The sequence below is a fragment of the Microchirus variegatus genome (assembly GCF_963457635.1).
Source record: "Microchirus variegatus genome assembly, chromosome: 7".
Lineage (NCBI taxonomy): Eukaryota > Metazoa > Chordata > Actinopteri > Pleuronectiformes > Soleidae > Microchirus > Microchirus variegatus.
This window is the reverse complement of record NC_139808.1, coordinates 14,193,651-14,208,263: the sequence shown is the minus strand read 5'-3', so window position 1 is coordinate 14,208,263 and position 14,613 is coordinate 14,193,651. Positions and strand designations below refer to the sequence as shown.

Here is a 14,613-nt window from a genome sequence, read left to right as displayed (position 1 = left end):
TTTGCTGTTGCTGCTCCCAGGCTCTGGAACAAACTCCCTGTTGAGATGCGTCTTATCTCTGACCTGGGCCTCTTCAAATCAAGGCTAAAAACCTATTTATTTAGGATGGCTTTTAATACCGAGTAGTATGGTGACACTTTTTATCTTTTGTCTTCTTATCTTTTATCTGATTCTATCTTATTTTATTTTGCACTATTTTATTGTTTTTATTGTTTTTAATTACTTTTATGTGTTTCCTCTTTATTTATTTATTTCGTGTAAAGCACTTTGGATCACCGAAAGGATTGTTGTAAAGGGCTGTATAAATAAAGTACATTTACATTTACATTTACCCAAACATGATGAATTATTAGCTGGTTAACATAGAGGGAGCATTAAGCAGGTAAAGAGCCACATTTCCCTATGATAGTCGGGAAGGAAAGATAAAAGAAGAGTGCACAAATAAGACTTGGATATCAGACAGGTAAAGACGAACATGACTCCAAATGATACCATCATTGCTGTGTCTGCTGGATGTGTAAATAGGCAACCAATTGCCAACATTTTTTTTAATGTAATAACATGTCTGTGGTGCTTGTGTGTCTCAGCTTGTTGAAATCTTCAGTGCCCAAGTTTCCATCAACAATCAATCAAGTGCAGCTTTAAATCCCATATGAGTGATTTGAAGATTTACGACTCCCTATGATAATAGAAAACAAGACGCTTTGTCAGACAATGGATCTATTACGGCCCATAAATGTCTACTGTACACGTGGAGGCCATAACGTTGTACAGCATCTATCTTAATACTAAGTACAGGAATAATAAATACTGGAAAAGTCAGTGCACAGCTGGGATGCCAAGTTGGCCATATTCAATAATCGCATTTGAAGGAGCCTACGTCTTAAACTGAAATAGGATCGTCCTAGGCGCTGCGCTATGACGAATGTTGTCAAATACAGGCTAAATATGTAGCCGACATAGAATGCAGGTCCACACCGATTTAAACGAGTAAACGCTGCCTGGGCTACACCTCAACTGACCATTTTCACATGAAGCATCAAGGTGCAAGACCAAGGCGGATTGGGTCAACTCACGAGGTTATCAATATATAGTGGGGCTATAATCGAAATTTCACAATACGGTCTATTGCAATTTTCATATTGCAAGAGGCGCAATATTTGTTTAAGCCAAAATTGTCTTGATATTCTACAGAAGAGAACACCGTTTCATTTAAAATATGTTTTGTTACGCGTTTTTCGAATGAAATTGAGACCATTGATATAAAAATTACCATTCCCGCAAATCATCTTGCAATCTCAATTCCAATTCCAAAATGATCGCAATTAGATCCCAATCAGTTTGGTTTGTCTGCAGGGACCCTCTCCTCAAGACCACAGAAGTGAAATGTTTTGAGCCTCACAGTCATTTGAAAAATAGCGATTTGTCTCGATGCAATGCTATGTCGTTTTAGCTCTTCCATTAACTGATTAACATGATTGTGATACCAACACAAAATATGAAATTGTTATCTGAAAATAGACTAAGATATTATGAACTGACAAGGCCATCCTTGGAGAATTTAACAGGTCATGTGCGACTTTCCATGACTGTTTAATACCAGCATGTGTAGGCAAAGATACGCAAAAATCTCAATATACAAGGAATGAAAATAATACAACTACATGGCAGGTGAAGGCAGTTTGTTCCTGAAGACTGAAACAGATGATCCTAAGTGCAGCTTTGAGCTCTATAATCATAGCTCTGGAGTGACCTGTGGCTGATTCATCTGACCTGAGGATCAAAGCAGCTCAACGTACCTGTGTGAGCATCACTTGTTGAGTACAAAGGGCCGTGCTGTCAGCCTGACCCTCTGTGTAGCTGACCTAAGGCATCCGAAAAGACTCAGACGAGAAACCCCCTAGCCTCAACAAACACACACTGTTGGACAACTTCAAACACAACACTCGGCTCTAAACTTCATTAACTCACATGAAAGATTCAACCTGCTACTGGTCCAGACATTCTGTCTGATAGAAAGCACTGAACTGGAAGGACACAGAGGAGGTTTGATTGGAGACAATCAGACTCAGGACTATCACACTCATACAGTATATGTAACATACATGTGCAATGCGACATCATTCCAAAAAGATCCAAGAGAGACTATCAAACAAGTCAAGAAATGACGTAATTGTGAAAACGGCCTGCAATTAACCCTGCAATGCAAAGGGCTGAATCTAAAAAGTTCAGTTCACATCAATCCACAGTTAAAGGACATTTATCAATACATAAAGTTAGTATCAGTTAGTTCGTGTCCTCCATTGTCACTGCACAAAACAACATAAGTGTGTTTTCTTCTAATGAGTGTTGATGCAGGCCAAAATGTGCTCACAGTGCCCTCTGCTGGACAACTCAATGAATACTTCAAACTGTCTGTTGCATCTATAGGCTGGATATAAGTGATTGACTTTACACAATGATGATCAAGCCTATTAATGTCATGCAACTGGAGTATAGTTTTAACACTTACAAAAAAAACACACATTTAATCTCAATTAATCTGCAAAATATTTTCTCGGACTGATTCAATTGTTAGAACTATAAAAACAGAAAAGTGGTGAAAATTATGACATTCTGAAAAAAAAAAAAAATCACATATAAAGCTGAAATGACTTCATACAAGAGGATTACTCAACTATCAAAATAGTTGTTGGTTTTGTAGATGATTGCATTTCTTGCAGCACAACACTGAAATGACTCCTTTAATGATCTTAGAAAGCCATCTGACAAAGCTAATGTCCTCATTACTCTGGCTATAATGGAGGAACTCACTTCCTAATGTACCTGCAGTAGCCACCTCTTACAAAGCAGTTAGTCTTCAGTGAACACGGGAAGCAAAACATTTCATATTTAGGGGGAGGTAATTTCTCTCACTTAGCGAGGAGAGCAGTACTGATCTGTGGGCAGCAGAATAGGGATTTGGAAATGGCCTGTCAAAGTTAATAAAATCCAAGATAACCATTATTATTAAAGTCAGTGGAATGCAGGGGAATAACGTCTATGTCTTTGTATTACTTCCTCACAGATGCATCACCTTCTCCTTTACAGTGCCGTATTGATGCACATGGAATGTTTTTGGGGTGACAGTTCATCTTAACAGTCCTGTTCATGTACAAAACATGAAACTGAAGTTAACAATGATGAGCTACATGTCAGCCAGTTCCCTGAAGGCCGGAAACAAGCATGTTAAGGAATGATAGATTTCATGATTTCAAGTCTCTCGCCCTGTTTTTAACTGTCAGCGCCGCAAGGGAAGTTGGGTGCTTGCTGTGTAGAGAAAGTCTCTCCTTTCCTCTGGTCATGCATCCATGTTTCTGACGTGTTTGCACTCATTCCTCCGAGTTACCAAGGAAGTCAGACAAAGAGCCACATGTTTGATGCCGTTTGGATTAAGGCACAAAGCCCTCAAAATATTTCATAGGTGGAGGTCCTCGCAGTAATATTTTATTAATTCCTGCTGATTTTGCAAGTGTTCCTGATTGTGATCACTCCTGTATCCGCAATATAATCACTACTTTATGCAATGAATGTACAAATTATTATAAATTAATGATATCAAGCTGTTTTTTTAATATCTAAAACAATATTTTGGTTTGTACAGAACACTTAATGGTTCCAAAACAAAAGCGAACAATAGTGTTATAAAGTGGAGAGATCTGGAATATCTGCACCTCTGCAAACTATAGCGCTGCATACAGTGTGGCCTTGTGGTGAACTGCAGGACTCTGTGATACAACAGAAGAGTCACAGACTTTGTTTCCAAAGTTGTAATATGCATGAAATACATCCTGAGTAGAAACGCAAACTGTACACTCCGTCACAGTAAACTGATATCTTTGGCTTGTGGGAGACAAAATCAACACATTAATCAATAATGGGAGGAACAATTATTAATGATCTACTCCTTTCAGATACCAACACAACACACCTTTTCACATACACTGCACTGGATAATTAAAAAGTAAAATAACACCAGATAAAAACAAGGAGTTCTCTACAGCAGTCCTATCCAAGAGATATACTGCTCTCTCACTAGAAATGGCATTTGTTTGTGATTGCAATTACGATAGAGAAATATTAATCAAAACGAGGCGCTGTTTTGTCATATCAAGAAAAAATCCAAACCCATTAAACCTGGGAAAACTCTTAAGTATGACTAATCATGAGTGTGCTGACAAAACAATAATGGGGATCTTGCGCAAACAGAAGCTGTATGAATTTCTTACTTGGTTACTGGTTGATTACTTTTGCGAGGCATAAACAGACTTTCACACAGACACAGACGTTTGAGGCATCATTTAACCAGAACCCGACACAAGACCTCGTGTCAGTGTCACGGAGGGAGTTCTCTGCGTAGAAGAAACACATCTCATCTATTCATGGAAAAGATGACTCATGATTTCACACAGAGTCTCCCATCTCCTAATAACTCAGACTGACATTTATACTGCAGTGGGCATGCGATTAGAGCGGGCAGTGAAATGGAATCAGTGGCGTGGCCGTGTAGTGAGAGGAAGCGCTGGTGAGAAGAATGGAAATGTGCTTTTGCTCACGTGCTGGAATGGAAAAAGTAGGCATGTATTTGATGTGCTGTGACGCTCAGACATTGTTACGCAAGTGTATATTGAGCAAGTGAACATTCTTTCAGCAGCACACCGTGCGTCTTCTGCTGGTGCATCAGTGCAGTCTGCTGCCCTCTGTTGTCAAGCCATAGCTCACTGAGGTTACCACAGGAAAAAGCCTGGGAACACTGCTAACCTCAGCGTGCACAATGTCATAGAAACAAATACAACAGTACAAAAACAACGAAGCAAATTCCTTGTGTGTTGAAACCTAATTGCTAATAAAACAGATTCTGATCTTGCATACCTTGTTTACACTTGATTTATTTTATCCCCGAGTCTTTTTTTCCTTCATGTTAATCTTTGGGAATAATTTTTTTGGAGTTCTTTTGCTGTCATTTTGCACGTTTGTGTCCGTTTGTGTCTGCTGGATTTCCAGTAAGAAACAAAATAAACACGAACATCAGAACTGTACGTATCGTGATACAGAGGCAACATAATGACATTTCCTTCACACAATTTAGTACAACAGCTGCTTTATCAACCTTTAATTTTAAATCAAGGGCCAATTCCAATTCCTATCTTAACCCTCAAGCTCAACCCTTAATCTTAACTGGCCCTCAAAACCAAGTGTTGAGGGTTATTTTGTCACTTAGAAATGGGACACCCCTTAAATGCAGATATGTCTTCAGACCGTAGAATAACGCGAAAGCTGCGTCTAGTCTGTCAACTCCAAAAAAGAAGAACACATTAACGTAGCGGTTATTTATTTATTATTTTATTTCAGTCAAGTTATTAGGTTGTCAGTTAGTTATAATATGATACTCATACAAATACCACAACCACGGACATATTCAGCTGACAGTTACCACACACCACGGCTTATTGAAAAGTAAACGATAGCAAACGATCGCTTGTCCGCACCGGTCGGCTATTGACAAAAGATCGTAAAATAAAAATAAATATTACGCAACAATGACGTCAGTAATCCATATTATGGGCCTAAACTAAGATAATACAATGGTTTTCATAATGTTTATATCTCTATTAACAAAGAAAATACTTAATTTGTATCGCACTCGCTTCGCTGCTTTCGACGCCATCTTTCTTATGTGAAAACACGCAATGCATTCTGGGTAGCCCTTGCTCCCAAAGGTGGTCTCGGAAAATCTCAATATTGAGGGCGATACAGCCCTTAAACTCGCCCCTCAACTTAATTTTTCTGAGAATCGGGACAGCACTTGCACTAGCGGGAGCACGCATTTTTGAGATTGAGGGTAAAGCAAGGAATTGGAATTCACCCCAAATCTTGTGGATTCCGCTCCAAGTTTACTCACCATCTAGCAGCAGAGTTGTCCTCCGCTTTCCTCACATCTCGATTTAAGATGAAAGGGCTGGCCAATTCAAGGTCACTAATCACTTGAACATATTGCTTTTATTTCACTGCCTAATACCTGATGTTTCTTTATTTAAAGGTGCATTATGTAATAAATCTAAAGCAACTGGCCATAAAATAAAATCTTCCTAATATGTCACAGAGACCCAGGAATAATATTCATACAACATACTGAACTCACCAACAACAGTACAGCCAAAATATTTGCATTAAAAAAAATATTTTGTGGACCGCAAATCATGTTTATGTTTTGAAATCATGTTTTGGCATGTGGCGCCACCTACCGCCGTCTACCAATCACTGCAGTCAGTAGAGTCTCAGCTGCCGGGCAACCACGGGTTGCCAGTTACATCTGAGTTACAATGGCGGAGAAAATTAAACCTAAAAGACCTCCGTATTTTGAATTTGAGTGTAGTGACCATTTTTGGCCACATTCTGACATATGGTGCCTTTAATTTACTGATGTGACATCTGAAGCCCATCTCCTTTTGTAAAGGAGCTGCCAAGATCCCACAAAGCATCTGTTGTTCTCTGCTCTGAATTTACTCTCAAGTGTGATCAAACTCCCACAATCAACAACTCTATGTCTATACATTTATAGCCACCTTGCAATTCTACAGTAAAACCCTCCAGTGAAACTGTTGTCATTAAGGGCGTCGGTGGAATAATGTGACTGGATGTCTGCTTAATCTCATTCTTGATAAGCCTTTGAAGTGGAGACACCTAATCAGAGACCACACCCCTTCATGTGTGGGACGCCACCTCAATGACCGGATGTTTGGGCTTGAGCAGAGAGGGAAGACGCCACCCACTTCATGTCACCACTTCACGGGCTGCGCATTATACACAACAGGCCATGTGGACCACTGACTATTGTGATAAATATCATTCACAATGTTGTTTTTACATTTACATGCACTTGTCTTTCTCATTTGATGAGATGAAATGGAAAAGGTGCAAGTTAAATATGTACAGTTTTAGAATTTGTTTACAATCTTAAAGGCCTCAAAATCTGCTAAGTGTTCCCCTTTTTGTCACTGATGAGAAGAGATGCTTTTCTTTAAAACCTGATGTCATTCTGTCTGTCATTAGAGAGATTATTCTCCTCAATAATTACTTCTATTCAACTTCATAAAACAGCTGGATGAAACGCCAATGTCACCACTAACAATGTTTCCACTTCATTTGCCACAACTGTTTCATTGACTTTTGCTCTTTCGGTAACATCGTCTGCCAGTGCTTCTTCTGCTGTGGTTTACAAGGACATGAGTGGAAAATAATCAGTGACATGGAGGAGGCACTTTATTTACTGTGCAGTGGTCAAAAATGGTAATAACCCAAACCTTGACAAGAGAAAGCACTCAGAGAGTGTAAACCTCTGCCAAGGTTGTTCAGTTTCCCACAGTGTCATAACACTTCCCCATCTCTGTTTTACAAACAGATTTCGAATCACCACCAAAATTGAATTATATCTTCCTCAGGCTGTAACCTACATCTCCATAACATTTCATCGAGTTTGCTGCGCTCAGAAAGATAGACGAACAAATGAGGCCAAAAACATAATCTCCTCAGCAGAGATAAAAACGTCTACAGTCGTGTTGTTGTAAAGTGGGTGAAAAGCAAATGCAGAGATTATTCTCTTCACACATTGTATATGCTACAAAACAGTCAGAGAGATCATGTGAAAAAACAATGAATCTCCACTTTGTGCAGAGTTTATTTTATCTGCAGTTCACACATGACCTTTTCCAACTCTACTGCCTTTGCCTACACTACTTTGTAACATAATTATGTCTTCCTTGGATGGCAAAAAAAAAAATAACAACACAGAAAAACTCTGCCACTTAATATAACTACATATGAGGTAATGAAGAACTGTTCATGTATTTCTGAGAAGAGAGCGGGCTGGACTGGAGCTGAACCAGCTATGAGTTTGTGCACAGTATGTTGTTAATCTGTATGTTGTTAAAAGCATCACAAACAAATATAAAGGGGCACATACAGTATATTCTTCGGATTAGGGTTTTATTTAGACAACCTTTCGTTGAGTAGCTACTGTATTTTGTTTTGTTATTTTTTTTGTCTCTGCTGGCCTGGATTACGGATTATGAGCCAGTGGGCCTCAGGACACAGACAGGCCTCCCACTAGCACTTTATCAGGCAACACCTGGCTAATAATACTAATAATGATAATAATAATAATATGATTGAGGGGGCCTATTAAACATATAACATAACTTATAGCTTATTTGGCTGAGGGGCCTCTTTAAAATATCAGTGGTGAATAATATAAGATGTGGTATATGATTTAGGGGCTCTATATCACATAGCATAACCAGTGTTTAAGGCCCCATTGAAATATTGTAATGAAATAGCAGATATCAGGACAGTAGCACCGAGGCTCTGAGCCGTAGGGCCCTTAGGCCTGGACCTGGTAGGCCCGTTCAGTAATCCATGCTAGCTGCTGACAGCCATGTTTTCAGTGAGAGCAAGCCCCTGTGTACTTCAAAAAAAGTATGATTTTGACATGTTCATATAAGGGACTGTACATGATAATGTATATTCTAAAAAACTATATGCATCAAGGGTGAAAGCACAGTCATGAAAAAACAAAGAAGCAAAATGCAGATGTTGTAGTGACACACAAGACCCACAATAGCACAGCATTCAACAAATACTGTGACAGACAACCTCGGTTCTTATAAACAACACACAGGAAAACAAATAATGTAATAACAAAGTATACACAAAGTACCAAACTATTTTTCACGCACTGGTGTGTAATCTTTACGAAACGCAGCACAAAACCACATTGCGTTCACTCACCTTTGTGCTGAAGTGTGTCGTTCTTCCGCGTCACCGCGTCGTGTTTGGTCAAACAGGTGCTTCGCTTTTTCCCCTCCATTAGAATAGTTTCCTCTCGCGCACTTTTCATGGTCACGTGAACTGCTTTTCCTGTGGCACATCACATGACGTGTTTTGGTTTATAAAAAAATATATATATAGGAAATATATAAAGGTAATATATGTGTATTATGTTTTGGATATGGACATGTTTCTTAATAGAATCCTCAACATCTTTACAATATACGTACAAGTATCACGGCATATCCATAGTGTGGGCAGCCGCCCCCTAGTGGGTCGTGACGGTACTGCAAGTGGGCAATGAAAGGTCAAAAATAATTAATTAATTAAATAAAGGTATTAAATTGCCCTAATATATGTAATTTAGATTTTAATAAATACAGGTACAGGTAATACAATACTGTATACATGTGTGCGTGTACATATCAGTATTGTGATATTTTGTGTGTAAATGTCCAATGTCAGGCGATCGATTGTTTATTTGGTAATTTTAATTCGTAGATTGTTATTTATGTTGACGATTAACTTTGTTGTGAAGTTAAACCTTTCAAATATGACATGGAGCCCAGCCGTAATGACCACATGATTGATCCTAGTCGTGTGTGTTAAATAGATTTGTGATTTAAGGTTTGGGTTTGGGCCTCAGAGGATTTTCAGATTTCAAAGCGGGCCCTGGCACTCTTAAATTTGGGAATGGAGGATTTAGCGTTCATTTAAAGTTAAGATACATCAGTGGTGCAAATATTTGATACTGAACACTATATATCTGACAAATTAGAAACCAAACCAAAACCAATGTGACCAAACTTTAGTCTACATACTCATCCAGACTAAGGGTGCACTGGTTGAATTGCTTCTAAGTCTCATGTATGTATTTGTGTTTTTATATTTGTTTCTCCCTCTATTTTGTTTCTTCTTTTAATTGTAATTTATGTTTTTCATTTGAAAATACTAACAATAAAGCCCCTTTCTTGTTTATGCCTCCAACACAGAGAGTATTACTTTATTATTATTACCATTACTGTCAGCTTCAGTCCAAAGATATCAGAGCTAAAAGTGTCTTCTAAAACCTCCTATCAGTCCAACTGTGGGGTTTATTTATTTGGTGACCTGGGAGGGATTCACCAGGCCTAATTTTCCATCAGACATGCTATCTGCTGGCATGTATTAATAGTCCGAGGTGGTGAAGCACACACACTTTCCGGGTGGGAATGTCAGAGGGTGTTAACACACACAACGGTCCTTGTTGAGCAGTGGAATAGTTGATAAAACAATTAAGATAAGAAAAGCTTAGCCTTTTTTGCAATGCAGTCTATATTCAAACATGACTTGTTAATTAAAACGTTGCAGCAGTGATAAGCATTCACTTTTAAGGGTGGTGAGGCCTGATTTGACCAGTAGATGGAGCTGTTGGCTCACTGATCACCCATAATATAGTCCATTACAATAGTTTGATCGTTATTTATTGATTGCTTTATAATGTAAAAGTCTTATGATATGTTGCGTGAGACCAGTCAGAAGTTATAACAGAGTTTATTCCTACATACAACACAGGAATTGGTCTGGAAAAAAAAAACACAAGATGCACGATCTTTACCCTGAGAGAATTACAACACAGTAACACACAAAGAGACACAGGATGTCCAGTAATAAAGGAAAGAATATGACAATTAAAAAAAAAGATTATCAGTATCACTACATTGATGTTCTCAGTGCTGTAAATAGCATACATGAATGTCCTCTATGGTGTGTTGTGGACCGACCATTCAGCACTTCTATTTTATCAGCTTACATCATAAAACCAAAATAATCTTAGTGATAATAACAACAATAATAATAATAATATACATCAAATATTCTGTCCAAAGGATTATTTCTGTAACCACACTACAAATGGAGACCACTGAGGCTCAAGACCGACAATGACAAATCAATAACGAATACTTTTGGTAATTTAAATACGTTTAAATGGAATGTAAAAATGGAGTTTTATACTTTATACTGTTCTTTTAACCTCTGATTATTTGGTGAAGCAAAGTGTGACAGTTTTTATTTAATTTAAAGTGGAACTTAATCCAAAAATGATACCGTTGCTATTCATAGCTTGGACATAAACAATATTTCTTTCATTATCTTATAAACATTATATTTTTTTATATTCAGGGGAAGTCAGATACATTTGTGGCAAATAAACAAACAAACAAAAGACTGAAACAAACCAAGCACAAAATAAAAGAAAAACAACAACATTTAGTTAAAATAAACATAACCGATCATTAACATTTAGTAAATATAAAAATGTGTTTTTTACATTCTATTTTTTTTTTAACTGGAAATATTTCTGAAATAAAAGTTCAATACATTTTGTCAGTTTAAGGCCTTAACTTGTAGTACTGCTTGTACTGTTTACTAATATATCTTCAGACTTCATGGAATAACCTTCATGGAGTTTCAACCACAGCGGAGCAGAATCGAATAATGACTTAGTCACGGAATAAAGTCGTCACCAACTACTTTGATCATGGAATAGTCAGTTTTGAGTGTTGTCACTTTCATGTGCTGGTTTTTCATTGCTCCTCTGTGACACGGAACTGAATATCTTTGTTATGTGGTCAAAACAAATCATTTTCAGGACATCGTCATTTTGAGGTTTGGGGAAATTTCTCACCACCAATTTATGACATGTTACGGATCAAACAACTAAGTGATCAATCAGTCAGATGAATCAGTGCAGCACCTTTCCACCGTCCGTATGAACGTGGAGCATAAGCAGACGCCGACAACGCTGTTGCATAGAAACTAAATGACGCGAGCAAAGAGTCAACTTAGTCACTCATGGTTTATCAGTAAATATGATTCGTCTTGAGCAGTTTTACGAGATACTTGAAAACGTTTGAATATGAGTCGCCATTACACAAAGAGTTTGTACATATATTAAAAAAAAAGTTGGCACCATACGAAAATAGTCTCCTTTTTATGTTGCCGTTACATGGTGCTGCTTGTGATGAAGACGTATATCCTGGCGAGGAATGAGGTGACCGTTCCCTGCCTGAGCAGCTTCATCTCCACCTCTATGAGGAAGTCTCTGGGCTCGCGCACTTGTCTCTGCAGGTATACGGCACCCATGAAGCTGTTCAGCTTCCTGGTGCTGAAGTAGCCCTCCTCGTTGCCCTTGGTGACGCTGATGACGATATGGTCCCCGGAGTAAGCGGGCGACGGTCCGATTCGGAAGATCTGGGCTGGGATGATGATGTTGGTCTGGAAGCTGAGCTGGTAGTACGTGATCCGAACAGGGGACTTCTGGCAGTCCAAGGAGCTGCTGGGACAGCCGGTTCGCTCACAGCGGCTGGAAATGACGTCAACGAAATAGAAGAAGAGAAAGATGAGCAAAACAATGTTTAGTATTATTTTTTTGCGAGGTACATTGTAGCTTCTTCTTCCAGACCCACATCCTACAAGTGAAAAAGTGTCTATGGAATAAACTGAAGGAAATTGAAGAAAATACTGTTACATATGTGTCTGGATTGCCCTCTGGTGGCTGGCTGTGGTATAGGTCATGAACCTTTTTTCTATTTTGTCAATTCATGCCTTTCTTGTCGAATAAGTTAGATTTTTTATGTTACTTTTTCATTCATTGTCTACCGCTTTAACCTCCACATGAGGGTCCCAGCTGACATAGGGTCGCCAGTCCATCGCAGGGTCACACATTCACTCTCACATTTATTAATTATATAGGATTTTACATAGAATCTTCAAATGATATCATATAACCTCTACTTGTTGTGCAGTTACCTGGGAGAAAATGTCATATTTGTGTTCATATTACAATGTTTTATTATTTTTCTTTACACTACTTGATGTGTTGTGTATCCTGTGCCAGCAGATGACGGATGGTTCTACCCGTCTCTTTTTTTTGTTTGATTACAAGACATTGTCCTCTAGCGTTGCCCTAAGGGCAAATGATTTAATAAAGTTTGGTTTCAATTAGTTTGTCTAACCCATTATAAAAGTTGCGCGTGATGTCATGATTGACAGCTGAGAGCAGCACGACTGCAGTATTGAAGCCTTGCGCTATTGGCAAGGCTTCAATTCAATCAACTTTTACCCAATCACTTCTGTTGATGATGGGCAAGATGTCAGAGCCAGTATCTGGAATTATTCAACCTCCTTTTCATTATCAGAAGGTGGTGGAGACGCCTTGTCCATCATTATACATCACTGACCAGTGGCCGATTGCCTCTTATGATGCTTATCCATCACAAATCAGAATTTACAGGTGCAGTTTTGATGCAGTGCCAAGGAGACACAATAAAGTCTGAGATTCTGCACCAGTGGCAAGTGAGGGCAGAGAAGTGGACTCCCTTACATAAATGTTAGAAGTCTGTCTGTGCTCAGTCAGGCCACATGATCACGCTGTGGTGAAAAAACGTGTCTCCTGATAACTCTGATAAACCACTGCCTCAGTGTGTGTGTGTGTGTGTGTGTGTGTGTGTGTGTGTGTGTGTGTGCACATGCTGTTCCTCTCCATGGGAGCAGCGCCGCAAAGACAGGCTAAGGAATCAGCGGGTTGATCAAAGCCGCCCGACTTCCTCGCAGCCCTCGATGGGAGTCATGTTCATTTACCAGCCTCTACAGCTGCCACAGGTTCACACCTCAGCAGACCCTTTCTGTGCCGTGTGCTGCACCGTAAGACCAGGGGTGGACTGTGCACTATTTCTCATTACAGGAACTCAAAGGCAAACTCTGACAATAAACCCACACATGCACACTGGAGATTAAAGTGGCAGTGCATCAGTTTCACTTGTTCACCATTAGCATTCCCCTCACTCTCTCTCTCTCCATGGTATCTCATGAGGACATTCACTATAAATATGTATGTTTATGTAAAATATATATTTCACGTAGTCATGGTATATAAATATTAGTATTAGTAAATACATACATGCAGTATGTGAGATACTGATTAACAAATTAATAAGACCATCATCCAAAGCCACAGTTGTCTTAAATGAATAGCATTTGTCATTATCAAAATGTTTTTTATGTTTCATATTCAAAAAAACTGAACATTTCTTTAAAAATGAAATTAAAGCACATTATTATTTCTTGATTAAGATTTCAAAATATAGCTGGTTTTAGTGGTTGACTGTTATGGTTGATTCATTCCTGACGTCTCAGAGAAGCAGCCCAGTGAATTTGCCAATACATTTTTTTTTAAACAAGCTTTTGAAAATTTTAAGTAAAATATAAGTTTTCTCATTTTTATGACAGATGGGTCTCTAATAAATAACAAAGCCACATTCAGGACTGTGGAGATGATGAGAGAGGAGTACGACTCACGTGTCTGACACCTTCTTGTAGTTGTGAGGACAGTCAAAGGAGAGACATTTGAAGCCTCCCTGCAGGTTATAGCAGGTCTGTGAATATGAACAGTTGTGGGTACCAGTTGTGCATTCATCAATATCTGCAAAAGACAAAGATAAGTAAAAGGGGTTACTACAAAAATAAATAAGGAATGCTGGAAGTAAATACACCGACCTCTCACCTCTGCAGGTGCGTCCATTGGCTGACATGGTGTATCCATGAGGAGGACAGGAGCACTGATAGCTGCCTTCAACATTTACACACTTGAAGGAACAGATGCTTCCGATGCTCTGAGAGCACTCATCAATGTCTGAGATGAACAAAAGAAAAAAAATCATTATAAAAATTAATGCCATTATTTACCCAGGTTTATTCAATTGAATC

General features: G+C 38.7%; 1 protein-coding gene across 1 annotated transcript in view; it reads right to left on the bottom strand.

Moving 5' to 3' along the window:
• Positions 1–11,850: 11,850 nt before the first annotated feature.
• fbln2 (fibulin 2) overlaps positions 11,851–14,613 on the bottom strand; it is a gene marked incomplete at both ends in the record, with an annotated part of 65,545 nt that continues 62,782 nt past the window's right edge. The window contains 3 exons of the mRNA XM_083892208.1: positions 11,851–12,211; positions 14,206–14,329; positions 14,411–14,539. Of these exons, the coding sequence (XP_083748334.1) occupies positions 11,851–12,211; positions 14,206–14,329; positions 14,411–14,539 (614 nt within the window). The remainder of the gene's footprint in view (positions 12,212–14,205; positions 14,330–14,410; positions 14,540–14,613) is intronic.